At 44.2% G+C, this 27,031-nt stretch overlaps 1 protein-coding gene across 1 annotated transcript in view; it reads right to left on the bottom strand.

Annotated features, from left to right (window-relative positions):
* The window catches only part of LOC149434376 (alpha-2-macroglobulin-like protein 1), a 162,980-nt gene that overhangs the window by 8,441 nt on the left and 127,508 nt on the right, over window positions 1-27,031 (bottom strand). Inside the window, exons 26-31 of the mRNA XM_089663749.1 lie at window positions 25,799-25,880; window positions 22,134-22,290; window positions 19,036-19,110; window positions 9,966-10,128; window positions 5,213-5,415; window positions 1,767-1,982 (exon numbers count right to left, since the gene is read on the bottom strand). Of these exons, the coding sequence (XP_089519875.1) occupies window positions 1,767-1,982; window positions 5,213-5,415; window positions 9,966-10,128; window positions 19,036-19,110; window positions 22,134-22,290; window positions 25,799-25,880 (896 nt within the window). The remainder of the gene's footprint in view (window positions 1-1,766; window positions 1,983-5,212; window positions 5,416-9,965; window positions 10,129-19,035; window positions 19,111-22,133; window positions 22,291-25,798; window positions 25,881-27,031) is intronic.

The following is a 27,031-nucleotide window of genomic DNA, read 5'->3' as shown; positions in this document are numbered from 1 at the left end:
GAGGTCGTTGCCAACCAGGAGTCAGGAGGGCTCCACCTAGGAGAGGTGGGAGCCATAGCAGCAAGGGGCTGTATACCTGAAAGAGCCAGGAGGCTGAATCTTTGTTTTGTTTTTATTGATGGTGGATACCCCTGCGTGGGAAACCTGTATTGTGTGGAGCTTTCTTTTAAATAAAATTGGGCAAAAACGGCCCTTAAAAAGAAGAAAAAAGAGTGTCTGTGTGCTTCAAAAGCTCTACCCGTGATGCTAGTTCCCACAGTACATATAGGTTTATTATGATGTATACTTAACCCCCCTGGCGGTATTCCCGAGTGTAGCTCGGGGTAAAATGACAGTACCAAAAGCGGTAACCCCGAGCTACACTCGGGCTTACCATGCGGCGCTGCATAGGGAGTCCCTGCAGAGCTTGCCTTGTCCTGCGCTCCTGCGAGGTGTCCCCTGCAGCGTCCCCGGCCAATGCCAGCATCCGGCTTCTGTGTTCCGGTCCCTGTGACGTCGGGACGTACGGGTGCCGTCGCCGGCGGCGGGAAATTTGAAAATTTTAAAAAATTTCATTTTTTTCCAAACAAATTTTACATAGTAAAACATTGCTGTTTCAACCCATTTCACATACATTTTGTCCCGAGTGCTTTGTCCGGCGTCCTGCCTGCATTTTTAACTGTTCTTTCTGCCTGGAAACTGAGAAACGTCCATGGCGTCCAAAAAGCGTCCCTTTAGGTCAAAAGCGGTTTTAGACCGGCTAGAGAACAGCGATAGTAAATCAGAACCACTTGCAGAATTGAGTGATAATGATTCGTGGGGGAAATTCGTCATCAGACACTGAAAACGATTTTGCGACTTTGCTCAGCGATGTGCGAACTTGGCGCTCTATTTCACATTTCAGTGTTTTTGGTTTGATTATATTATTGAATTAAATGTATTATTATTATATTATTATTTTTTATGATTATTTATTAAATTATAATTTATGATTTCGTGTTTCAAATTTTATCATACCCGGGATGTTTACTAGACTCTTGTTCGGACAGATTTCAGTGAGTTATTCCTAAAAATTACAGCCTACAATAAAAAAAACTACATATTTCCATGCAAAATAATGTACCGCTTTCAGCACCACAAATCTGAAATAATCATACCGCCAGGGAGGTTAAGCGCCGTTTTATTGAAGAAAGAATATCCATCATCCACTAGCTACATGTGAGAGACCCGGGATAGGACCTTCCATCCTCTAGGTCTCCAAGATACTACAGCATACCATGACATGCTCACTGACATATTGGGGTATATTTACTAAACCTGGAGAGTGCAAAGTCAGGCTCACTTCTGCATAGAAACCAATCAGCTTCCAGGTTTCATTGCCAAAGCTTCATTGAACAAGCTGAGGTTAGAAGCTGATTGGTTTCTATGCAAAAGTGAGCCTGACTTTGCACTCTCCAGGTTTAGTAAATAAACCCCATTGTCTCCTGATTGAAGGAAATCCACCAGTCACAATGATGGCAAGCCACACAGGGTAATCCTTAAGGGAGATTAACAGCATCCTGGTGCCTGTCAATTAGTGTTGAATATGTTCTTGTGGTTCCTGTAACACCATATAGCAGCAGTTACTTTAATGGACAGCACTGCAGAGACTGTTGTCATTCAGTTACCGTAGGCACTTGTACATGTGGTCTTTGAACCAAGGCTATCTGTGATGGAACAGGAACCGCATGCTGAACATTTGTTTGTGAATATTATCTCAGCGTAAAGCATAGAAAGTTGAGAGACACCTGAATGAAAACGCATCCATTTCCTTTAACAGTTAGATTGTAATTCCCAGGAATATGAGGCAGAGGTTGTTTTTGGAAGAGTAGACGGTTGGTCTTGTCCACCTTGAACTGCTTCAGAGAGACATTATTTCTAAAGACTGTCACCAGCAGGTTTGAGCTGGGGTTGAATGTGATTTTGGTGTATTTAGCAAGAGCTTGGATGGCCACAACTGTATCCTGTGAGAAGAGAATAGCAAAGGTCAGACCGACCACAATGGAGCTTGTTAAGCTTTGTAGTAAATTAAAGTGTGGAGTTACCGTTTTTTCCGGTGTATAAGACGACCCCCTACTTTTCCTGTTAAAATATAGTGTTTGGGCTATACTCGCCGTATAAGACTACCCCTCTTCCAACGCACACCAAATAAAAATTAAAAAACATCAGATTTGATTTCAATATGGTATGGTATTCCAATGATGGGGCACGATTCCTCGCTCTGACACCAATGATGGGGCACTATTCCTCCCACTGACACCAATGATGGGACACTATTCCTCCCATTGACACCAATGATGGTGCCCCATCATTAGTTTCAGTGTGTGAGGAATAGTGCCCCATCATTGGTGTCAGTGGGAGGAATAGTGTCCCATCATTGGTATTAGTGGGAGGAATAGTGCCCCATCATTGGTATTAGTGGGAGGAATAGTGTCCCATCATTGGTATCAGTGGGAGGAATAGTGCCCCATCATTGATGTCAGTGGGAGGAATAGTGCCCCATCATTGGTATCAATGGGAGGAATAGTGTCCCATCATTGGTATCAGTGGGGGAATAGTGTCCCATCATTGGTATCAGTGTGAGGAATAGTGCCCCATCATTGGTATCAGTGGGAGGAATAGTGTCCCATCATTGGTGTCAGTGGGGGAATAGTGCCCCATCATTGGTGTCAGTGGGAGGAATAGTGCCCCATCATTGGTGTTAGTGGGAGGAATAGTGCCCCATCATTGGCGTCAGTGAGAGGAATAGTGTCCCATCATTGGTATCAGTGGGAGGAATAGTGTCCCATCATTGGCATCAGTGGGAGGAATACTGTCCCATCATTGGTATCAGGGGGAGGAATAGTGTCCCATCATTGGTGTCAGTGGGAGGAATAATGCCCCATCATTAGTATCAGTGACACCAATGATGAGGCACTATTCCTCCCACTGACACCAATGACACTTGCTGACCCCTGTTGCAGTATGGTGCTGCTGCAGCCAGCATATGTGGTTGCAGCAGCACCTCTGCACTGCACACTTACCGGCTTCTCCCTCACTCGATTTTCGCGGGTCCGCTCGGCTCCACCTCCTCGCCCGTGATTGGCCGTATGTGTGTGTCTTTCCTGAGCTACAGTTCTGGCGGTCAATCACCAGTAAGGAGGCAGAGCCGTTCGGCAGGAGTGAGGGAGTGGCCGGAGTGACTGAAGAAGCAGCGCTTCCTGGACTGGATCGTCGTGGGAGCCAGGTAAGAGACAGCAGCTCTCTGCCCACCCCTGTACTTAGTGTCCCTTCCGTCGGAAGGGGGGGACGGCGGCGGCACCGCCCCCCTAAAAAGTGCAGCCCTGACGTATACCGGCGTATAAGACAACCTTGACTTTTGAAAAGATTTTCAAGGGTCAAAAAGTCTTCTTATACGCCGGAAAATACGGTAACTTCTCAAATCTATTACAACTAGTACAATTCTCTTCCAAAACTGTTCCCAAAAGTAAAACATATACCCATACAGATGTCACCTCCAGTAGCCCACAAGCCTCAAACCCTAGGCATACAAGCAAATAATAATATTTTCCTAAATGTGGAAAGCTCCCTATCGCCTCCTACACCTTACTATTGGCCAGTTAAAAAAAAGTCCGACATCATAGTGATAAGCCAATAAAGTGAGGTTTAGGGGGCACATTATCTATCGAAATTGCTAGGAACTATTAGTATTTGCATATCAGAGAACGAGCCAGAGAAGACATCTGAAAGTAAAAGTCTTCTATTACCTTTAACCCAGAAGACTGAGAACATACTGTAAGTGCAGAGCATCCTGGACCTCAGTCTGCTGGGTTGAATACAGTGGTACTGCATATTTGACTTTGAATATCAATGCAAGTTTTGAGCTAATCCATGCATAACAGTGAAAGTAAGGCCAATGTACTACAATCTTTAGTAGCTATTTTTTGTTGGTCATGTGTTAGAGAAGACACTGGTAGTGATGAGGCAGAACTATGACTTTACTTGTGTGGCTTAAGTTGCAAACATACAGAGCACATTTCAGCAGACTGTGATAGCAGACATCTTGCTTTGAAGAGAGGAAGAGGAAGAGAGAGAACCAACAAGTTTTACACATATGCACAACTAGAAACCTTAGTGTACAGTGCCATCTACTGGCCAAGTGATATTAACATACAATACTATATATAGTACATTATAGTACAGGGGTGGGCAAACTTTTTGACTTGAGGGCCGCAATGGGTTCATATATTGGACCCGGGGGCCGGACCAAGAGTAGATGAATGATGGGTATGTGTCAACCATAGTAAGTATAGTAATATTCCCCCATAGTAAGTATAGTAATTCATCCCCCATAGTAATTCATCCCCCATAGTAATTCATCCCCCATATAGTAATTCATCCCCCATAGTAATTCATCCCCCATAGTAATTCATCCCCCATATAGTAATTCATCCCCCATATAGTAATTCATCCCCCATAGTAATTCATCCCCCATAGTAATTAATCCCCCATAGTAATTCATCCCCCATATATAGTAATTCATCCCCCATATAGTAATTCATCCCCCATAGTAATTCATCCCCCATAGTAATTCATCCCCCATATAGTAATTCATCCCCCATAGTAATTCATCCCCCATATAGTAATTCATCCCCCATATAGTAATTCATCCCCATATAGTAATTCATCCCCCATAGTAATTCATCCCCCATAGTAATTCATCCCCCATATAGTAATTCATCCCCCCTATAGTAATTCATTCCCCATATTAATTCATCCCCCATATTAAGTCCCCAAGTCCCCCCTGTGTCAATTCACTTACCTTTGCTCCGCGCGTTCCTCTCGCCGTGTTCCCGCGCCGTTCCGGTCTTCAGGGCGGACTGTGAGAGGAGCCTAGCTCCCCTCACGTTCGTCACGCTGCCCCGCCTACACACATCCTGACAGCCATCCTGACAGTATCACGCTCCGCGGGCCGGATTAAAAGGTCCGCCGGGCCGTAGTTTGCCCATTGCTGTTATAGTACATGCTGTTGCATTCCCAACATTTTTGTCCCTCTTGGGGTCCTATGTGTACACGAACAATGGTCAAATTACAGAAAGACAGTGACAGAGACAGTGTACAGGACAAAAAGAGCAAAGTGGAGAATTATGAAAAGGGTAAAGATAAGCAATTAAATTAAATTGAGAACATTTCTACAGATCAACAGTCTCCTCACCTGTGTGGATGCAAATCCTCCATAAGGATTTTGCTGTCTGGACAGCCAGCTGACAATGCGGGAAGAAGTCGTTAGCTCGTCCATACTTATCGTAGGACCACAGACCAATGCCAGCAAGACATAAGCTGTCATTTCTACACTGGCTGATAATAGGTCAGAATTCCCTGGAGAGTTTAAGTTGTATGGCCAATACAAGTCAATTCCTGGAGAACAGAAGGCTTGAGTAAGTGACAGGCAAAAAAAAACAGCGGCAAGGGTGTTGTGTCACAGTCACGTGATAGTTTACGTTTTTGGGGTTGCATTCGATATGTGCAAATAGAGATCACACAAATACTTCTAAGTATAACAATTGCTAAAAGTAATGACAGATAAAGAAAATATAACAAAAATACTTTTTCACCATGGAGTCCCTGCCCGCTTTTCGTGGCATGGCCGACCAGGTTTAGACACATGCCTAATGGCAGCTCTGATGTGAGACTGAATGTTCCAAGCTACAACTGTAGTATACAGTGCCTTAAAAAACTATTCATACCCCTTAAAATTTTCCACATTTTGTCATGTTACAATTAAAAAAGTCAATGTATTTTATTGGGTTTTTATGTGATAGACCAACACAAAGTGGCACATAATTGTGAAGTAGAAGGACAACGATAAATGGTTTTCAAAATTTTTTACAAATATGTGAAAAGTGCGGCGTGCATTTGTATTCAGCCCCCCGGAGTCAATACTTCGTAGAACCATCTTTCTCTGCAATTCCAGCTGCAAGTATTTTTGGGGACGTCTCTACCAGCTTTGCCCATCTAGAGTGGGACATTTCTGCCCATTCTTCTTTGCAGAAGTGCTCAAGCTCTATCAGAGAGTGTCTGGGAACAGCAATTTTCAAGTCTTGCCACAGGTTTTCCATTGGATTTAGGTCTGGACTGTGACTGGGCCATTCTAACACATGTAGATGCTTTGATCTAAACCATTCCATTGTAACTCTGGCTGGATGTTTCGGGTCGTTATCCTGCTGGAAGGTGAACCTCTGCCCGAGGCTCAAATCTTTTGCAGACTCTTAACAGATTTTCTTCTAAGATTTCCCAGTATTTGGCTCCATCCATCTTCCCATCAACTCTAACCAGCTTCCCTGTCCCTGCTGAAGAAACGCATCCCCACAACATGATGCTGCCACCACCATGTTTCACAGTGAGGATGGTGTGTTCAGGGTGATGTGCAATGTTAGTTTTTCCCCCACACATAGCATTTTGCTTTTAGGACAAAAAGTTCAATTTTGGTCTCGTATGACCAGAGCACCTTCTTCCACATTGTCACAGATCTGAACCTCACGCACACGCCCACAGTGACTAGCTAACCGAGGCGTGCACGTCCGGCCGTGACTTGAGATAAAGAGGGAATGAGGGGGACTTACTTTGAACATATAAGACTGGCCATGATACACTTTCACAGCCCGCACTGCCTCTGGTCAGCACTAGAGGGAGACTCCACTCCAATCCAGCTGGCTGACTACACACAGGCAGATACGAATCTTATATACAATCTGGTGCACTTTAAGGGTTGGGGAGCAGTCTAGCAATTCGCACACCCGTTTAGGATTCCTCCAGCTATCCTACAAGCTAGAACTCCGGTGTTAATCACCCTTCCACTGTCCACACACCCCCACACCAGACACACAACAAACGGTAGCTTGCCACCACCCAACAGTTTGTCAGCAGACTGGTCTGCTAGGCCACCACACACACACACAGATCTCCATCTGGCAGATCTGCTACTTTACAATCCGCATGCAGTCTGCCAACATGCAGTGCAATTGCATACAGATTGGCAATGAACTTGACCGAGCATATAAAGGCACTAAAATACAATACATTCTAATCTTATCGGATATATGAACCCGAGCTTAAGTACCCAGAAGTCAGTTATTAATTTTATGATTTAATATCCCTAAAGTGCGCAGTGCATAAAATACGTACAAAGAAAAAACAGTTACAGAAAATACAAAAAGACACACAATTGGCTATTCACTATAAAATAAAATGGAATAAAAACAGAAATAAAAATTTTACCAAGAGTTATCCTGCGACTGGAGCAAGTCAGAGTCTGCGATTCGCCAGTCAAATAAAAATGGCTCCGTACGAATCACACCGTCCATATCTCAGGGTCCTCAATTTATTGAAATATGGATGTGGGCTGGACTTTAGCCCTTGGCCAATCAACCCTGAGGGGTGTTTCTGTACCAGCCCACAGGACGTTCTGGGTTCTGAAGTGCCCAAAGTCGATTGGACCAGGAACAGTTTGAATCACCAAGTCAGGGATAGAATTTCCAACACCAGCGCATCACTCCGATCACAACAGTACCAACCATTATTCAGCTGTCGCAATCAGGCGCCAGATAACTGCGTTTCTCTGGGATTCTACATAGGTTACAAATACAGTTTTACATATAGATGGAGCCTACAGTGTGTCCAATCAGAAGGAAGTATTTTCATCTCTCTGGAACTAATATTTTAGCTTTTATGAGAGATGAAATATATTCCTCTGTGGATATAATTTAAATCTGGCAGACAGATCGGAGCCACTCCTGGTCTGTTGCTTCATTTTGCACCCGAAATGACTAGAGCTCTTCTTTTAGATTTCAAGAAGGTGGCAAACTCTGGCTACATAGCTGACAACATTTTATTGGCATCCAGATGTCACCTCCATCCTAGAAGCTGCTCTGTCCTGTATTCAGTCAGAGACATATGTTCACTAATTAACATCTGAAAGAACACTTATCTGATTATATTGTAAAGCGCTGCGCAAACTGTGGGCACTATATAAATCCTGTATAATAATAATAAAAATATCTGTAATAACATGAGACGAGATCTACAATTACATATTTCTACAGACCACATCACATCTCAGCTACCTGAATCATACATTTATTTCACACACGTTTGCTGTGTCCCCCACATGGCTTTACACAAACTGCAAACGGGACTTCTTATGGCTTTCTTCCAACAATGGCTTTCTTCCTGCCACTCCTCCATAAAGGCCAGATTTGTGGAGTGCACGACTAATGGTTATCCTGTGGACAGATTCTCTCACCTGAGCTGTGGATCTCTGCAGCTCCTCCAGAGTTCCCATGGGCCTCTTGGCTTCTTCTCTGATTAATGCTTTCCTTGCCCGGCCTGTCAGTTTAGGTGGACGGCTATGTCTTGATAGGTTTGCAGTTGTGCCATACTCTTCCCATTTTCAGATGATGGATTGAACGGTGCTCCGTGAGATGTTCAAAGCTTGGGATATTTTTTTAATAACCTAACCCTGCTTTAAATGTCTCCACAACTTTATCCCTGACCTGTCTGGTGTGTTCCTTGACCTTCATGATGGAGTTTGTTCACTAATGTTCTCTAAGAAACCTCTGAGGGCTTCACAGAACAGCTGTATTTACACAGGTGGACTCCATTAATTAAGTGTCTTCTGAAGGCAGTTGGTTCCACTAGATTTTTAGTTAGGGGTATCCGAGTAAAGAGGGCTGAATACAAATGCACACCACACTTTTCAGATATTTATTTGTAAAAAATGTTGAAAACCATTTATCATTTTCCTTCCATTTCACAATTATGTGCCACTTTGTGTTGGTCGATCACAGTGGTCTACAGCCCTGAGGCTGGATGTGGCCCTTTGCCTACTTTTATCTGGCCCTTGGGCCCTTATTCCCCTCATGTCAGTAACAGTGGGGCATAGTTCCTGACACCGACAAGAGGGCACTATTCCTCCCACTAACACCAATAATGGGGCACTATTCCTCCCACTAACACCAATGATGGGCCACTATTCCTCCCACTGATACCAATGATGGGCCACTATTCCTCCCACTGACACCAATGATGGGCCACTATTCCTCCCACTGATACCAATGATGGGGTACTATTCCTCCCACTGACACCAATGATGGGGCACTATTCCTCCCACTGATTCCAATGATGGGGCACTATTCCTCCCACTGATACCAATGATGGGCCACTATTCCTCCTAGTGACACCAATGATGGGGTACTATTCCTCCCACTGATACCAATGATGGGGTACTATTCCTCCCACTGACACCAATGATGGGACACTATTCCTTCCACGGATACCAATGATGGGCCACTATTCCTCCTACTGACACCAATGATGGGCCACTATTCCTCCTACTGACACCAATGATGGGCCACTATTCCTCCTACTGATACCAATGATGGGGTACTATTCCTCCCACCAATACCAATAATGGGAAACTATTCCCCCCTAATACCATGTTCTGCTCCCGCTGGTCACAGTCCGGCCCTTCTGAAGTTTGAAGGACAGTGAACTGGCTTTTTGTTTAGAAAGTTTGGAGACCGCTGGTGTATCGCATAAAATCCCAATAAAATACATTTATGTTTTTGGTTGTACCATGACAAAATGTGGAAAATTTCAAGGGGTATGAATACTTTTTCAAGGCATTATATAGGATTTGTGTATAAGGAATGACCAACCCCAGGCCATTGTCCTGAGTACAGTTAAAGAATGGGACCTTCCTACTCAATTGAGGTGGCATGGGGTCTGCTGACCACCAGACAAGAGAAAGGAGAGACAGTTTCATGTTTGCTGAGCTATAAAGAGGCTTCTGAATACTCTTAACATTTGTACATATTGAAGCTTGGAACTGCCCCGAGTGCCATACAATCCTGGAGTGACAAATGACAAAACATATACGAGATGTTATCTTACCCCACGTAGCACATTACCTGTAGACTGACCAAGCAGGAGCAGCCTGTTCAGAAGTGTCTGTCGTGTTCCCGTGTAATTGGCCAGGGTGAACGTGTAGGCCATTAGAGCCAGCGTGTACGTGTTGGAAGTGCTGTTGACGTTGTTTTTGAGGCAGGAGAGTGCGGGGCCCAACACGGCGTACTGCTTATCAAACATAGGAATCAATATCTAGTTATCAGTTAAAGCATTTTCTTCAAGGAACTCCAAATCAATTTTATACAGTATAAAGCTGGGAAGGGTTACCTCTGAATAACCGTTCAAATAAGTTTTAAGTCTTGAAGAACCCCTGCAAAAAATGATGAATCCTCCAGCTCATTGTCCAATAGCATGATCAGCAAGTTGTAAAAGGTTTTAAATAAAAGATTAAAGAATATGGCCTCCCTAGTGTATTTGACACTTGGGGGAGATCATTTTTTACCACCCCACTGCTCTATACAACAAAATATTTTCGGTAGTAATCTTGAAATAAAAAAAAAAATGCGGCATTCTCTTAAATTATAGGCCATTGTAGAAGTGACCCGTTTGGCTCCGAAGAAGAGGGCTCGACCTTCGAAACGCATAAGTCATAGGACACTATGAGAGCTTCCCACACCACTGGCTGAGTACCCTGGACCTGGAGGCGGTCTCGTCTGCATCTTTTTATATGCTAATCCATGTAATGCGTTTGTGAGTAGAATACTTTTATATATTTTGTAATAAATTGTTATTTTGGTAATGCGGTAGGTCAGGCGCCCTCTTTCTGTTGTTGTTAGAAGTGACCCCTTACATTGGTGGTTAGTGGAAAATATCATCTTGCATTGGTGGTCAATTACCCATTGCTCACTATTCTAGGAATCTCTAGAAAACTCAAGAGGAACACTGGTATAGAGAGGCTGGGTTAGAATCTCTCTCTGGTTTCTATTGCTGTGCAAGGAGAACTTCTCGCACTTCTTTTGTGGTCATCAGACAGGAAGTGATGGGGACATGCAGTAACGAAACCCCAACAAGGATTCTAACCCTGCACCACCTTTTCCAAATTCTAAAAAGATGAATCAAATGCAAAGAAAAAAAACAAAGTTCTACTTTAAACATCTTTTTTTTCGTATACCTAAAAAAAGGTCTGCACCTATTTATTGTACGCCACACGTACAGGCTTCATTCTGTGTAAAAGGAAATGAGCATCTAGCTGGATCCTGAGAATGCTGTAAATGAAAGTGAACTTTTCCTGAACACGAAGCTGCTATTGTTGACCTTGAAGCTGAACTCGAGGAATTAGACAAAATCTACCCTTGCAGTGGGGCCCCCCTGCACTGCAAGGTGAGTAGTTGTTTATCCTAGGGGTGCAGGGATAAGGTGTATTAGGTATCCCATTCCTCAATGCACCAGGCTCCGGCGCTATTCTCTTGTACCCGAAGCTCCAAGCTGTACACTGTCCCTTGCAGTCATCACATACAGTGCAGGACTATTATCAGAGACAAGGCAAGCATGTAACTACCACTGAGGGCATGCTAGTGAAGCGGTAGCTGCGGACTGGTTGCATGGATGGAGAAAAGCTGCCCGAGCCACGAGTACTAACCCAACATTTTATATACCTGATATGTATCTGTACCAAGTACTTAAAGTGTGTCAGGAATGGACTCGCCATTAGTGGTGGGACTCACCTGCCTTGTGGGTTGCAGTACCAGGACTGGCCAGCGGGTGCTCTCAGCAACCAGAGGCTCACTCCTGCAGTCAGCCAAAACACCTGAGGCTGATTGCAGAAGGTGCATATAAGGAATGGCCAGGCCTGTGATCAGGGCCTTGCTGTATGTTTTCCCAAGAGCCCCTGTACCTGCATCCTGTCTGCTTCCTGTCTAATCCTGCTTGATCCCTGACTCTGATTGAACTCCGCCTGTCCTGACCTCTGCTATTCCTGACCACTCTCCAGTCTGCTCCTTTGTACCTTGTCTGCCTGATTGTTCCTGACCCGGCCCGTTTGACTACGCTCTGCCTGCTCCTTTGTACCTTGCCTGCCCATTTGCTACCGACCCGGCCTGCCCGACTACGCTTAGTATTGTTCTTTTGTTATCTGTTGGGGGTTTTGGTTTGGTTTGTTTGCACTGTGTTTATGTTTAGTCTTGCACTGCGTTTATGTATTGTTTAGTCTTAAATAAATTATATTGTTTATACTATATCTGAAGCCTGCGTTTCCCTGTGTCAGTCCACACACCTCTGGTTATACCCGAAGCCCTGACAAAGTGTATCCTTTTCTCTTTGCACTGCTTCCTTTGTGTGAAATACCACAGCCTGCCTATACTCCAATCGTCAGACTTCTGCTGACACGCATTCTGCACAGCTCTTCACTAGGAAGATCAGTGTGCTGCTGTTTCTCTACCTCCTGCTGATACGCCCCCTTGCAGTCACCACCCTATCCCTCCACGCCCCTTATACAGCTACGAACAGAGGTCCTATGATCACATAAAAAAGTATTTACAATTTCTTCACCCCTGCCTAAAACCTTTGCACAGAACTGTATATGTACACTCACCGGCCACTTTATTAGGTCCACCTGTTCAATTGCTTGGTAACAAAAATTGCTAATCAACCAATCACATGGCAGCAATTCAATGCATTTAGGCATCTAGATGTGGTGAAGACAACTTGCTGAAGTTCAAACTGAGCATCAGAATGGGGAAGAAAGGGTGACTTTGAACATGGCATGGTTGTTGGTGGCAGGTGGGCTGGTCTGAGTATTTAAAAAACTGCTGATCTACTGGGATTTTGAGGCACAACCATCTGTAGGGTTTACAGAGAATGGTACGAAAAAGAGAAAATGTCCAGTGAGCAGCAGTTGTGTGGATGAAAATGCCTTGTTGATGTCAGAGGAGAATGGGCAGACTGGTTCCAGGTGATAGAAAGGCAACAGTATCTCATGTCAATATGGGCCAAAATCTCTGAGGAATGTTTCCACCTTGTTGAATTTATGGCATGAAAAATTAAGGCAGTTCTGAAGGCAAAAGGGGGTCCAACCCGGTACTAGCAAGGTGTACCTAATAAAGTGGTTGGTAAGTGTGTGGGGCAGCACAGTGGCTAAATGGTTACACTTCCCCCTGGCAGTACTAGGGTTGAATCCAAACCATGGCACCACCTGCCTGGAGTTTGCATGTTCTCCCTTTGTGGGCTTCCTCTAGGTTTCCTCCCACACTCCAAAGACATGCTGGTAGGTTAACTGGCAAACAAACGAAACCAGCGCTCCAATCCTCATGCAGACTAAAAGAAATTCAGAATGCCAGCCGAAGCGGTGCTGCCCTTCAAAGATCGGGAAATCTGAACACTGGTGAAAAAGAGCAGACAAGGGCCCCCTCTCATCGTGCATTACCGTGGTATGCCACGTGTTTATTGAATAGACAAATGGATGTATACTCACAAACCAGCGAAGATAAAAGCAGTGTATGTGGTCCACAAAAACAGTCACACAAATGCTGTGTCCTTAATAAGGATAAGCTAACACGTTTCGGGAGATAAACCCCCTTCCTCAGAGCTAAAATATACCTACTGGCCCCAAGCCTATATACCAATGAGATGTCAAAAGGAGGGTGAAAAGGCCCTCCCACCCACTCCCAGCGGCCCAATCCCAGAGCTTTTATCTTCGTTGGTTTGTGAGTATACAAATGGTAGGTTAACTGGCCCTAGTATGTGTATGTATGGATGTGAGTTAGGGACCTTAGATTGTACACCCCTTGAGGGTTAGGGACTGATGTGAATGTACAATATATATATGTAAAAGTGCTGCGTACATTGATGGTGATATATAAGTACCTGAAATAAAAAAATATATATACATAAATACAGTATATATCCTGTGGATAGATAGGATACACAAATGTTTTGTCTTGCATTTCTATTTTAACCATTAGCCGCCCGGCCAATAGCCGTTTGGCGTTCTCCCGCACATGCGCAGTTCGCACGGTTGCAGAGCCGCGCGATCTGTCACCGGCCGTGTACCTCGGACACAGCCGATGACAGATCTGAGTACCGGCCCCCCTTGCTGGTACCATGTGACCTGCTGTGACCAATCACAGCAGGTCACATGACAGTTGTATACAATGGATGGCTTCATTCATGCCATCCATTGTATACTAGTGTCTAGCTGTGAATGATCACAGCAGGTCACATGCACATGTCATGTGATTAGCTGTGGCCAAATCACAGCTAAGCACAAAAAAAAAAAAACCCTGAATGAATCGATGTCATTCAGGTAAATGCTTACTTATAGCAAAGTAATTCTTTGCTATAAGCAAATTGTGTAAGAAAAAAAAAAAAAAAAATACTGATCACTATGGTAACATTGTACTACTTTGGTCATAGTAAAATATGAAAAAAAAATCTTAAAAAAAATAAAAAAATGTAATAAAAAATTAAAAATAATAAAAAAATTAAAAAAATATATATATTTTTTTTTTTCATACTGTCACCAGTGTCCCTGATCACCGCCATGCCAGTTATATGATGACGCTGTACTGCACTGGTGACAGTATGTAAAAAAAAAATAGTGAAAATAATTTTTTTAATTTTTTCATTTTCCGAAAAATTATGACCAAAAAAATACAACTTCAAAAAACTCGCCATGCCTCTTATGAAGTACGTCGGACTGTCTACTCTGCAAAAAGGGGTCATTTGGGGGATATCTGTACTGTCCTGACATTTGGGGATATCTGTACTGTTCTGACATTTGGGGATATCTGTACTGTTCTGACATTTGGGGGATATCTGTACTGTTCTGACATTTGGGGGATATCTGTACTGTCCTGACATTTGGGGGATATTTGTACTGTTCTGACATTTGGGGGATATCTGTACTGTTCTGACATTTGGGGGATATCTGTACTGTCCTGACATTTGGGGGATATCTGTCTTGTCATTTGGGGGATATCTGTACTGTTCTGACATTTGGGGGATATCTGTACTGTCCTGACATTTGGGGGATATCTGTCTTGTCATTTGGGGGATATCTGTACTGTCCTGACATTTGGGGGATATCTGTACTGTTCTGACATTTGGGGCATATCTGTACTGTCCTGACATTTGGGGGATATCTGTCTTGTCATTTGGGGGATATCTGTACTGTTCTGACATTTGGGGGATATCTGTACTGTCCTGACATTTGGGGGATATCTGTCTTGTCATTTGGGGGATATCTTTACTGTTCTGACATTTGGGGGATATCTGTACTGTTCTGACATTCTTGGACCTCAAGAAATTAGATTGGCCGTCAGTACTTCAGGATTGATCAATATTCAGATCTATACCATAGTTTGTGAACTCTATAAGTTTCCTACAAACTAAATAATACATCCTAATTTGGGTTATTTTCACCAAAGACATGTAGCAGAATACATCTCGGCCTAAATTTATGAAGAACAATTATTTATTTGTAAACTTTTATAACAGAAACAAAGAAAAACTGTGGGTTTTTTTCAAAATTTTTGGTCTTTTTTTGTTAATTTAGCAAAAAATAAAAACCCCGGCGATGATTAAATACCACCAAAAGAAAGATAAAATTTTAGTTTGGGTACAATGTTGTATGACCGCGCAATTGTCATTCAAAATGTGAGAGTGCTGAAACGTGAAAACTGGCCTGGGCAGGAAGGTGTAAAATTGCCCGGTATTGAAATGGTTAAACTGAATGGATTGTTTTACAAGGTTGGGGTTCCCCCCAGGGGCGGACTGACAACTCATGGGGTCCCCGGGCAATAGGGGATCACGGGGCCCCTGTGTCCTCGCCCACACTCAAACCACACCCAAAAAAGCCTATGAAAGGTACCAGGGGCATCTCATGGGGCCCCCTACTGACCCTGGGCCCTCGGGCAGTGCCTGAGTTTCCAAATGGTCAGTCCGCCCCTGGTTCACATAACCTTAAGGCAAGTATTACACCTTATTGCTGCACCCCTAGAACAAGTATTCTAACCCCTGCAATGCGAGGAGCAGGAAATGCAAGGGTAGATTTTGTCTAATTCCCATGGCTCAACTTTAATAAACCTAAGCTATGGAAGCTGCCCAAAATCTGTCTGTACTCCCCACTGGCCTCACTGTCCCGAAAACAAGGATGCAGATCAGTAATGCTGAGTAATCCCTTTGTGATCCAGGGCTGGTCCTCCTCTGAGCTGAGTAGCACCCAGCTTCATTCAACCCACTTACTTTAAGTGCAGAGTGTCATGGACCCATTACCTGGGAGTCCTTATCACGGTGACCTGCCATCATAGTTTAATGATGCTGAGAATGGTGCTGATGCCATCACATCTGCAATGCTTTTTGACTGCCTATTACTAAAGAAGAGGCATAGGTGATCCTTTATTTCACATGATCAGTCTGAAAACATCTGAAAAAGGTAAAAAAAAAAAAACCACAATCTAGGGGCAATCTGAATGGGATGGGGAAGAGGCAGATCTTTATAAGCTCCGTGAAGATCATCTCAGAGCTTACATGGGGTATGTTCTTCTAACTTTGGCAGGCAAAAATGGAAGACTAGTACACTATAGGGCCAAAATAATGCGGTTCCCACTTTTGAAGGATTTCATTCAGGTATCTCCAGTGAAGGGTATGGTTAATACTACAGCATGCAAAGACATTGTAGACAATTGTGTACTTCCAGCCTTGTGGCAATAATTTAGGGAAGGTCATTTTCTGCTCCAGTATGACTGTGCCCCTGTACACAAAGTCAGTTAGATAGACATGGTCTGACTAACATGGTGTGGAGGGACCAGGGGCGGACTGACCATCTGGAAACTCGGGCACTGTCCGAGGGATCGGGGTCAGTAGGGGGCCCCATGAGATGCCCCTGGTACCTTTTTTATGGGCTTTTGTGAGTTTGGGCAAGGACACAGGGGCCCTATGATCCCCTATTGCCCGGGGGCCTCATGAGTTGTCAGTCCGCCCCTGAGAGGGACTTGAATAGCCTGCACAGAGCCCTGACCTCAACCCTACTGAACACTTTTGGGAGGAGCTGGAAGTCCAAATGTGAGCCAAGTGCTCTCACAAAGCCTGCTCAGAAGAGTGGAGGCTGCTATACCCACAAAGTAGGGAAGGGGACTCCATATTAAAAGCCATGGTTTTGGAATGGGATGTCCAGCAAGCTCATATACAGTTGTGTTCAAAATAATAGTGTGTTGAAAAAAGCGAATAAAGCTCAAAATCCTTCTAATAGCTTTTATTTCCATCCACACAAATGCATTGGGAACACGACACATTCTATTCCAAATCAAAACATGAAGAAAAATATATCAAATTTGTGTTGTTCCTCTAAAAAAATTGAAGAAAAGTGAATATTAGACGGTTCAAATAAATCGCAGTGTTTGTATTCTTCTTTACAAACTCAAACATTCACTATATAAACTGAGAAATGTTTGAAGATTTTGCTTTCCTTTGAATTACTTCATGAATATTTGGTTGTAGTCACACTGTTTCTGAGAACTGCTGTACATCTGTGTTGCATGGAGTCACCCAACTTCTGGCCCCTTTGATCAGGTATTCCAGCCCAGGATGATTGGATGACATTCCACAGTTCTTCTCTATTTCTTGGTTTTGCCTCAGAAACTGCATTTTTGATGTCACCCCACAAGTCTTCTATTGGATTAAGATCCGGGGGTTGGGCTGGCCACTCGATAACGTCAATCTTGTTGGTCTGGAACCAAGATGTTGCATGTTTACTGGTGTGGTTGGGGTCGTTGTCTTGTTGGAACACCCATTTCAAGGGCATTTCCTCTTCAGCATAAGGCAGCATGACCTCTTCAAGTATTCTGATGTATTCAAACTGATCCATGATCCCTGGTATGCGATAAATAGGCCCAACACCGTAGTATTAGAAACATCCCCATATCATGCTGCTTGCACCACCATGCTTCACTGTCTTCACAGTGTACTGTGGCTTGAATTCAGTGTTTGGGGGTCGTCTGACAAACTATCTCCGCCCACTAGACCCAAAAAGAACAATCTTACTTTCATCAGTCCACAAAATGTTGCGTCATTTCTCTTTAGGCCAGTCAATGTGCTCTTTGGCAAATTGTAACCTCTTCAGCACGTCTTTTTTTCCAACAGTGGGACTTTGTGGGGACTTCTTGCAGATAGCTTGGCTTCACATAGGTTTCTTCTAATTGTAACAGTCCTCACAGGGAACTTTACACCTTCTTTCATCTTCCTGGAGCTGATTGTTGGCTGAGTCCGCGCCATTTTGGCTGTTCTTCTATCCATTCCAATGGTAGTTTTTCGCTTTCTTCCACGTCTTTCAGGCTTTGGTTGCCATTTTAAAGCATTTGCGATCATTTTAGCTGAGCAGCCGATCATTTTCTGCACTTCTTTATATGTTTTCCCCTCAACAATCAACTTTTTAACCAAGGTACTCTGTTCTTCTGAACAATGTCTGGAACGACCCATTTTCCTCAGAATTTCAGAGAAATGTACTGTAACCAGCATGTACAACATTTGCTGCCTTCCTTCCTTAAATAAGGGCAATAATTGCCGCCTGTTTTTCAAAGAATGAATGACCTCACTAATAGAACTCCACACTGCTATTATTTTGAACACGCCCCTTTCAATGAGTGATTCAATGACACAGAATCAGCAGCATGCATGTCATGACTGTTGGGTCTGTTGGATTTCTATTACTCTACTACACCTGCTAGGAAATTATTTGCCATGTAGAAATATCATTTCTACCAAAAACAGTGATTGATCCGGTTAGTGATGTCTGACTGCTATTATTTTGAACACAACTGTAGGTGTGAAGGTAACGTGTCCACAACCTTTTGGGTATATAGTGTATATGAAGCAGTGCAGGGTGGCAGGTAATTGAGAATGTTGCTTTGTACTGTATGAGTACAGCACAGGTTCACTTTATGCATTTGCCCCAAAAACTAGAATGAAGTCATGTACCAAGTGTGCCGTAGATCTCATCAAGCAACTGATACCAACTCTTTCAAATGAAAATGGACAGCGCTTAAGCGAGGAAAGGTTCCTCTTGGTCAGTTTTTGAAAAGATTAAATCAAAGACATTATCTTTCACATCTTTTCTAGCGTATGTTCCTAGATACTTACATTTCTGGGTTCTCCACGTTCTAGTAGAGCAGACGTGATGAAAGCACAGAGTGACAGGTCATCATTTACTCCACCCTGAGAACACAGCATTGCTGGAGTTAAATATACAGATGCAATGCTAAATGTACAAAATATATCTGATGTTAACATTAATAGATAACAATAGGGATTGTGGATCCAGAGAAAATCCAATTGCCTTCTGGGGAATCAGGAATTATTGTATTTTTTCCCCCACTGGAGCAGATTGGACCAGGCACCATGGTGGGTTAGTTGTCTTCCATTGGATCAACAGTGGTTATAGGATTCTGTATATGGAGGTTTTATATTTAATATTTTTTCTATTGGTTGAACTTCATGGACTTGTGTTTTTTTTAAACCGGATTAACTATGTAACTATGTTAGTTACTCAGAGCAGGCCCAGATCTAAGGGTTTGCTGTGGAGGGCTATGCCGCCCCCTGTCCCCCCTACATGATTCTAGTTTCACACCCCCCCCCTCCTCAAGTCTCTGAGAATACATCTTTTAATCCATGAGCCAAACTGATGGGGACATTTGATGTAAAGGGCACTCTGATGGGAGCAAGTCATGTAAGGGAGCACTCTGAGGGGGGCAATTGATGTAAGAGAGAACTCAGAAGCACAACTGATGTAAGAGGGCACTCTAATGGAGACAGTTGATGTAAGAGAGCACTCTGATAGTGGCACTCAGATGGGGACAGTTGATGTAATGGAGGCCTCTGATGAGGGCACTCAGATGGAGACAGTTGATGTAATGGAGGCCTCTGATGAGGGCACTCAGATGGAGACAGTTGATGTAATGGAGGCCTCTGATGAGGGCACTCTGATGGAGACAGTTGATGTAAGAGAGCACTCTGATAGTGGCACTCAGATGGGGACAGTTGATGTAATGGAGGCCTCTGATGAGGGCACTCAGATGGAGACAGTTGATGTAATGGAGGCCTCTGATGAGGGCACTCTGATGGAGACAGTTGATGTAAGAGAGCACTCTGATAGTGGCACTCAGATGGGGACAGTTGATGTAATGGAGGCCTCTGATGAGGGCACTCAGATGGCAACAGTTGATATAAGGGGGCACTCTGATAGGGACAGTTATGGTTGCATTATAATGGGGACACCTGATGTAAGGAGCCACTCTGATGGGAACCCTGATGTAAGGGGGCACTCTGTTGGTTACCCTGGTGTAAGAGGGAACTCTGATGGAAACTCCTGATCTAAGAGGGTACTCTGATGAAGACCCCTGATCTAAGGGGGCACTCTGTTGGGGACCTAATGTAAGAGGGAACTCTGATGGGGACCTTGATATAAGAGGGCACTCTGCTGGGGACCTTGATATAAGAGGGCACTCTGCTGGAAGGCTGATGTAAAAGGGGACTCTATTAAGTTCTCTTGTTGTAAAAAGGGACTCTGGTGAGGACACCTGATACAAGCGGGGGACTCTGATAAAGACACTTGATATAAGGGGTGCACAGGTTCTGTTTAATCATCCTGACCTAATGACAGCCTAATACAAACCGGCATTCCCTGTTCACTCCTGCACCGCTTCTGCGCCACCTATCAGACATTAATTCTGGGTTGTGACGTGGTAGAAGCATGTTAAGTAAAAAGTAAAATGTGATATTGTCATATAATGTTATGCCCCCGTGCACCCCCCGTATCAGGTAGGCTAAATCTGGCCCTGATTCCGAGCCTTATCTGGTGCCACCAATAGAGTAGAGCAGAATCTGGTGCCACCAATAGAGTAGAGCAGAATCTGGTGCCACCAATAGAGTAGAGCAGAATCTGGTGCCACCAATAGAGTAGAGCAGAATCTGGTGCTACACGGAATGCATAAGGCTTTATCTAATTCCATTTGCAGAGATGGATGTGGTTCCAAGCCTGCTATATACAGCCTGGGCTGGTGGCAGATCTTGTACACAGAGCCATCTGCATTGCCCAGAGTAATACCCAAAGCCAGGTACATTTCATAAGGAAAACTATGTTAGAGAAATACACAGCCTAAATGTGTGCAGCATTCATGAATGTCTTTGACATTCATCCAACCACTGTGTTTTTGTATGCATTTTACATACAGTACCTGTAAAAGCCTCCCTTGTGTAGACATCCAATAGCTCTGAGACTGTTGCTGGGCACCGACATGTTGGATATGATGTTAGCAGCCCCAGCACTCATGTGATACTCCATAGAACTTTCCTTCATTCTCCCTCTGGCAGCTACTTAAAAGGTAGTGTAGGGAGGTAAGAGGAGGGATGGAGGAGCTGGGATGGATCAGATCAGTTCATGTGCTGACCAATCAGAACCACTCTGATCCATCCCAGTGTTCGTAGGGAATAAAGAAGAAGAACAAGGTGGTTTTCAAACCCCTGGACCACTGCACCGGACTCCCTCAGTTTTTCTCCATCACTGAGCTAATGTGACCCCAGCACTGATGGAGAGGGGTGGGGGAGGGTCAAACTAGGATGCTGTGCAGGCAGCTGACATCCTCCTTATCAACTGATGATGTCATTGGTTGTCAGGATGCCGGCGGCTAGAAGTCGTAATGGTGCACAATGAAAACCTGTGGCTTTGTATAACTAAAAGGCCGGCTTGTTCCACCCGATGGCTTGTACACACATTTTGGGCAATTTTTGGACATTTTGCCAAGGCACCCTTGAAGGAACCTCAAGGCATCCCAGGGTATCTGGGCACCCTGGTTGAGAAAGGCTGCTCCAGCATATATCTATATCACATCCAACAAGCACATAAACATGGCACTCAATCAGATCAATCATTTGAAAAACATAGCACACATGGGCAGGGTAATTCACAGAATACAGTACAGAAAATAAAATAAAATCCCATTCATTTACTAGTTAGAAAAAAAGTCTAAACTCTGCCAACCACAGTCAATGTTGATTTACGAAAACTGCAGCACTCAGAATCTGGCGCAGCTGTACATGGGAGCCAATCAGCTTCTAACTTCAGCTTGTTCAATTAAGCTTTGACAAAAAGAAAACAAAAACTGGAAGCTGATTGGTTTCTGCACCAGATTTTGCAATCTCCAGGTTTAGTAGATCAACCCCAATGAGTTTTCCTGATTTACCTTCATGGTAGTGTGGAACAGCATACCCCTGTTGTTAAAACATCCATCCGGCCTCTGATGACTATTCAGCCATGAAGCAGCCTGACCGAGAATCTGGTCATCGATGAATATGTACTTTTTGGCCTGATAGAAGCATTTAATCACGAAAGCGGTAAGCCTGAAGAAACAAAAGTTTTGAAGGTCAAATAGGAGCTTATTATGTAGGCAGCACAGTGACTAAGTGGTTAGGACTTCCACCTGGCAGTACTAGGGTTGTTGGTTTGAATCCCAACCAAGGCAACACCTGCCTGGAGTTTGCATGTTCTCCCTGTGCCTGCGTGGGTTTCCATACCTCCCAGTGTTTTGGGATTGGAACGAGGGGCACCTATTAGCAAAAGTATGTAGGCATAGGACACGTTCCTGACATGCCCCTTTAACCACTTGCCTACCGGGCACTTTTAACCCCTTTGTGCCCAGGCCAATTTTCAGCTTTCAGCGCTGTCGGACTTTGAATGACAATTGTGCAGTCATGCAACACTGCACCAATATGAAATGTTTATCATTTTTTTCACACAAATAGAGCTTTCTTTTGGTGGTATTTATTCGCCGCTGGGGGTTTTATATTTTGCACTATAAACAAAAAAAGAGCAAAAAATGTGGGGAAAAAAAAAAGTTTTCTTTGTTTCCATTATAAACTTTTGCAAACAGGTAATTTTTCTCCTTCACTGATGTGCGTTGATGAGGCTGCACTGATGGGCACTAATAGGCAGCACTGATGGGCACTGATAGGCGGCACTGATAGACAATGATGAGGAGGCACTGATGATGCTGCACTGACATGCAGCAATGATGGTCACTGATTAGCGGCACTGATGGGCTCAACTGAATGTACAGCACTAATGGAGGGCACTGCTGGGCACTGGTGGGTGGCACTGCTGGGCACTGATGGGAGGCACTGATAGACAATGATGAGGAGGCACTGATGATGCTGCACTGACATGCAGCAATGATGGTCACGGATTAGTGACACTGATGGGCTCAACTGAATGTACAGCACTAATGGAGGGCACTGGTGGGTGGCATTGCTGGGCACTGATGGGAGGCACTTCAGGGCACTGATAATCAGTGTGATCTGCCCTGTCATATTTGCCGATTAGCGGCAGTACTTTCCTCACACTGTGACAGCATGAGGAAAGTGCAGCCGATAACCGGCAACTGTATTTACTCCGTGATCTGCTATGTCATTGGACACAGCTGGTCACATGGTAATAGGCCGCTGTGATTGGCCTTTTACCTCATCATGTGATCAGCTGTGTCTGTAGGACACAGCGATTACAGTGATCCATGGAGGGTGCGTTCTGGGAGGATATCATATGACGCCCTCCCAGAACTGGACAACCGCGCTGTAGCCGTCATTCAACTATAGCGCAGTTAGCAAGTGGTGAAGGAGAAATATACAAAAAAAATGATTAGTTAAAGCCACGAGTACTTTTTTTAACCACTACTATTCCTTTATACCTAGTGGAAAGTATACCTTATGGCACCACTCCAAGCTGTGGATGGAAGGAAACAGAGCACCCCACTGGCAAGTGAGAAGAGGGGAGCATGAGTCTGAGTGATTCCAGTGCCAGGTAATACAAGTGAAGGGATGTACGATGCTCATCTGACCCCAGGAGTCCAATATTAAGGAATGGCCTCAGCTGCCGTTCTGGCCTCACCCTTTGACGCGTCTCTGGGACCAAGCCCCCAGTGGGTGGGGCGAAACGCATCAGTGGGTGTGTCCAGAACGGTGGCTGGGGCCATTCCTTAAAATTCCTTAACATTGGACTCCTGTGGTCGGTTGAGCAGCATCCATCCATTCACTTATTCCTTTATACTGTCTTTTGAAAAAAAAAAAAAAACAGCAGCAGTTTAGAAATTGGATGAAAGTTTTAGCAGTGGGAAACACTTTTTGAAAGATAAGACCTATAGATCAGACCAAAATGAGGGACATATGAGGAGGAAAGAGGGACAGAGGGACTTTGTTCCAAATCAGGGACAGTTGGGAGCAATGGGTTTCCTTCCACACTGGAAGGACATGCTGGTAGGTGAATTGGCTCCTGTCTAAATTGTCCCTAGTATGCGTATGTATGAATGTGAGTTAGGGACCTTAGATTGTACGCCCCTTGAGGGTTAGGGACCTTAGATTGTATGCCCCTTGAGGGTTAGGGACCTTAGATTGTATGCCCCTTGAGGGTTAGGGACCTTAGATTGTACGCCCCTTGAGGGTTAGGGACCTTAGATTGTACGCCCCTTGAGGGTTAGGGACCTTAGATTGTACGCCCCTTGAGGGTTAGGGACCTTAGATAGTACGCCCCTTGAGGGTGAGGGACCTTAGATTGTACGCCCCTTGAGGGTGAGGGACCTTAGATTGTACACCCCTTGAGGGTTAGGGACATTAGATTGTACACCCCTTGAGGGTTAGGGACTGATGTAAATCTACAACATCTGTAAAGCCCTGCGTAAATTGACGGTGCTATACAAGTACCTGTAATAAATACATAGTATGTACAGTACAAGCTGAATACAGGTCAGGCCATTTCAAACCACAGGGCTGAATCATCTCTACATTCACATCAGTCCCTGCCTTCAAGGACAATCTTAGGTCCCTAGCTCACAGTCATACATATACATGCTAGGGCCAATTAACCTACCAGCATGTCTTTGGAGTGTGGAAGGAAACTCACTCAGGCTCAGGGAGAATGTGCCGTGGTTTAAACAATGTTACCATTAAAAATCTTGTATTCTTGGACATTTTATTGGCGCTGTCATTGGATTGTATGTACCTGGTTGCTTTATGTCAGTTTTCAGCAACAATAGGTATGCAAAGAATAATCTTCGTCCAATCACTGTCCGAATCTTGTATAGTTAACCTTCGTAACATCTCTAAAATGTGCTGCTTCTCAACCAATGAAACTACCAAGCTACTCATTCACTTTCTTGTTGTCTCTCACCTCAACTACTGCAACTCCCTTTCATAGGCGTATGCCTACACAAGCTATCCTCTCTTCATTCTATTAGGAATGCTGGTGCCAGGCTTATTCACCTTACCAACTGTTAAGTGTTCGCTACTCCTCCATGTCAATTCCTACATTGGTTTCCACTCACCCAACAAATAGAATTCAAGATACTAACAACATACAAAGCCATCCACAACTCTGCTCCAAGTTACATCACTAACCTTGTATCAAAATATTACACAAACCATCCTCTGCATTCCTCCCCGGGACCTCCTTCTCTCTACCCTCCCCTTGTCATCACCTCCTCCCATGCTTACCTCCAGGACCTCCCCAGAGCTTCTCCCATTCTCTGGAACTCCTTACTGCAATCTATTCAACTCTCTACTACTCTGTCCACCTTTCGGCGATCCCTGAAAAGGCATCTCTTTAGTTCTATGATTAATAAACTGTACTTTTACTTTGTCCATAACCTCATCCCTAAAAGTTATTACATTTTGTATCACATGACCCTTCGTTTTAGATTGTAAGCTCTAACAAGCAGAGCCAACTGATCCCTCTTGTATTGAGTTGTATTGTTTGTGTACGGTCTCTCTTCATTTTGTAAAGCACTGTGCAAATTGTTGCTATGTAAATCCTAAATAATAATATCGATATAGAGAGTGGATCTAGAATAAGTATTAACCTCACCATGTGCTGCCTTCACGATCTTGTTCTCCAAAGGCGCTGTATGATCCGTCATTGTGTTTATAGTTGAGCTGTCTCTGATATCCTGGTGATAAAGAAGACACGTCATGTTAAATAAAAAACACTGTAATGTAGAACTGCCAAAGGAAACAATTTACACATCATACTGTGATGCCATGTAGAGCAAACTGCCTGGATATGTTCTAGTACTCACAGGATTTCCAGAATTCCTAGGACCTCCAGTACTTGCAGGATCCCTGCTAGTCTTTCCAGGATTCCTAGGACCTCCACAACTTGTAGGATCCCTGCTAGGCCTTTCAGGATTTCCAGGATTCCTAGGACCTCCAATGCTCACAGGATCCCTGCAAGACCTTCTAGGATTCCTAGGACCTCCACTACTTGCAGGATCCCTGCTAGGCCTTCCAGGATTCTTAGGACCTCCAGTGCTCACAGGATCCCTGCAAGACCTTCTAGGATTCCTAGGACCTCCACTACTTGCAGGATCCCTGCTAGGCCTTCCAGGATTCTTAGGACCTCCAGTGCTCACAGGATCCCTACTAGACCTTCCAGGATTCCTAGGACCTTCACTACCTCTTAGACTTCCAGAGTTGTCAGAAACAACACTAATCAGAAGGGCATCAGCATCAGCCTTTGAAGCAACTGGTGCTAGGTCCTATCACCAGCTACGTAAGAGCTGGAGCAGTATAATACTTACCTGCCATTTTCCTGTTTGTTGTTGAATTGACATGACTACTCTCTTACTTGCTACCCAAGACTCCAGCCTGGTTCTGACTACTCTTTTGCCTGCCTGCTTGCCTGCCTGCCTATTGTTGCTTAAAATTCTGCTTGACCACTCTCTTGTCTGCAGACCTGTGAACAATCTACACCATAGCCTTTCCATTCCAGTCCCCTCTTGGTGGGACGATCTTTAGGGCCATGACTTGGTGCCAGTTTGCAGTAAAATAAACCAAGACCACTAGGGTTCTTGGCCCATCTCCACCATGAGGAGCTCTGATAAAGACCAACTGCCACTCAGACTCTGCACCTTAGGTGAGCCCACATCACCTTCAGGGGGCACCACACCAGGACAGGTTCCCTGACACTTAACGTTGTCCTCCTATGATCATACCTTTCATCCCTATCTAGGCCTAGAAAAACAATGGCTCATCTGACTGTGTAGATGATTTTTCCCTCCAGTTTTAAAACCTAATGTGTATATTTAGAGCCTTCTGTTGC

The sequence above is a fragment of the Staurois parvus genome, unplaced genomic scaffold, assembly GCF_062004578.1.
Source record: "Staurois parvus isolate SC_StPar_1 unplaced genomic scaffold, SC_StPar_1.0 ptg001760l, whole genome shotgun sequence".
Lineage (NCBI taxonomy): Eukaryota > Metazoa > Chordata > Amphibia > Anura > Ranidae > Staurois > Staurois parvus.
Note: the sequence above shows the minus strand (reverse complement) of the source record. Positions and strands in the feature narration are given on the sequence as shown.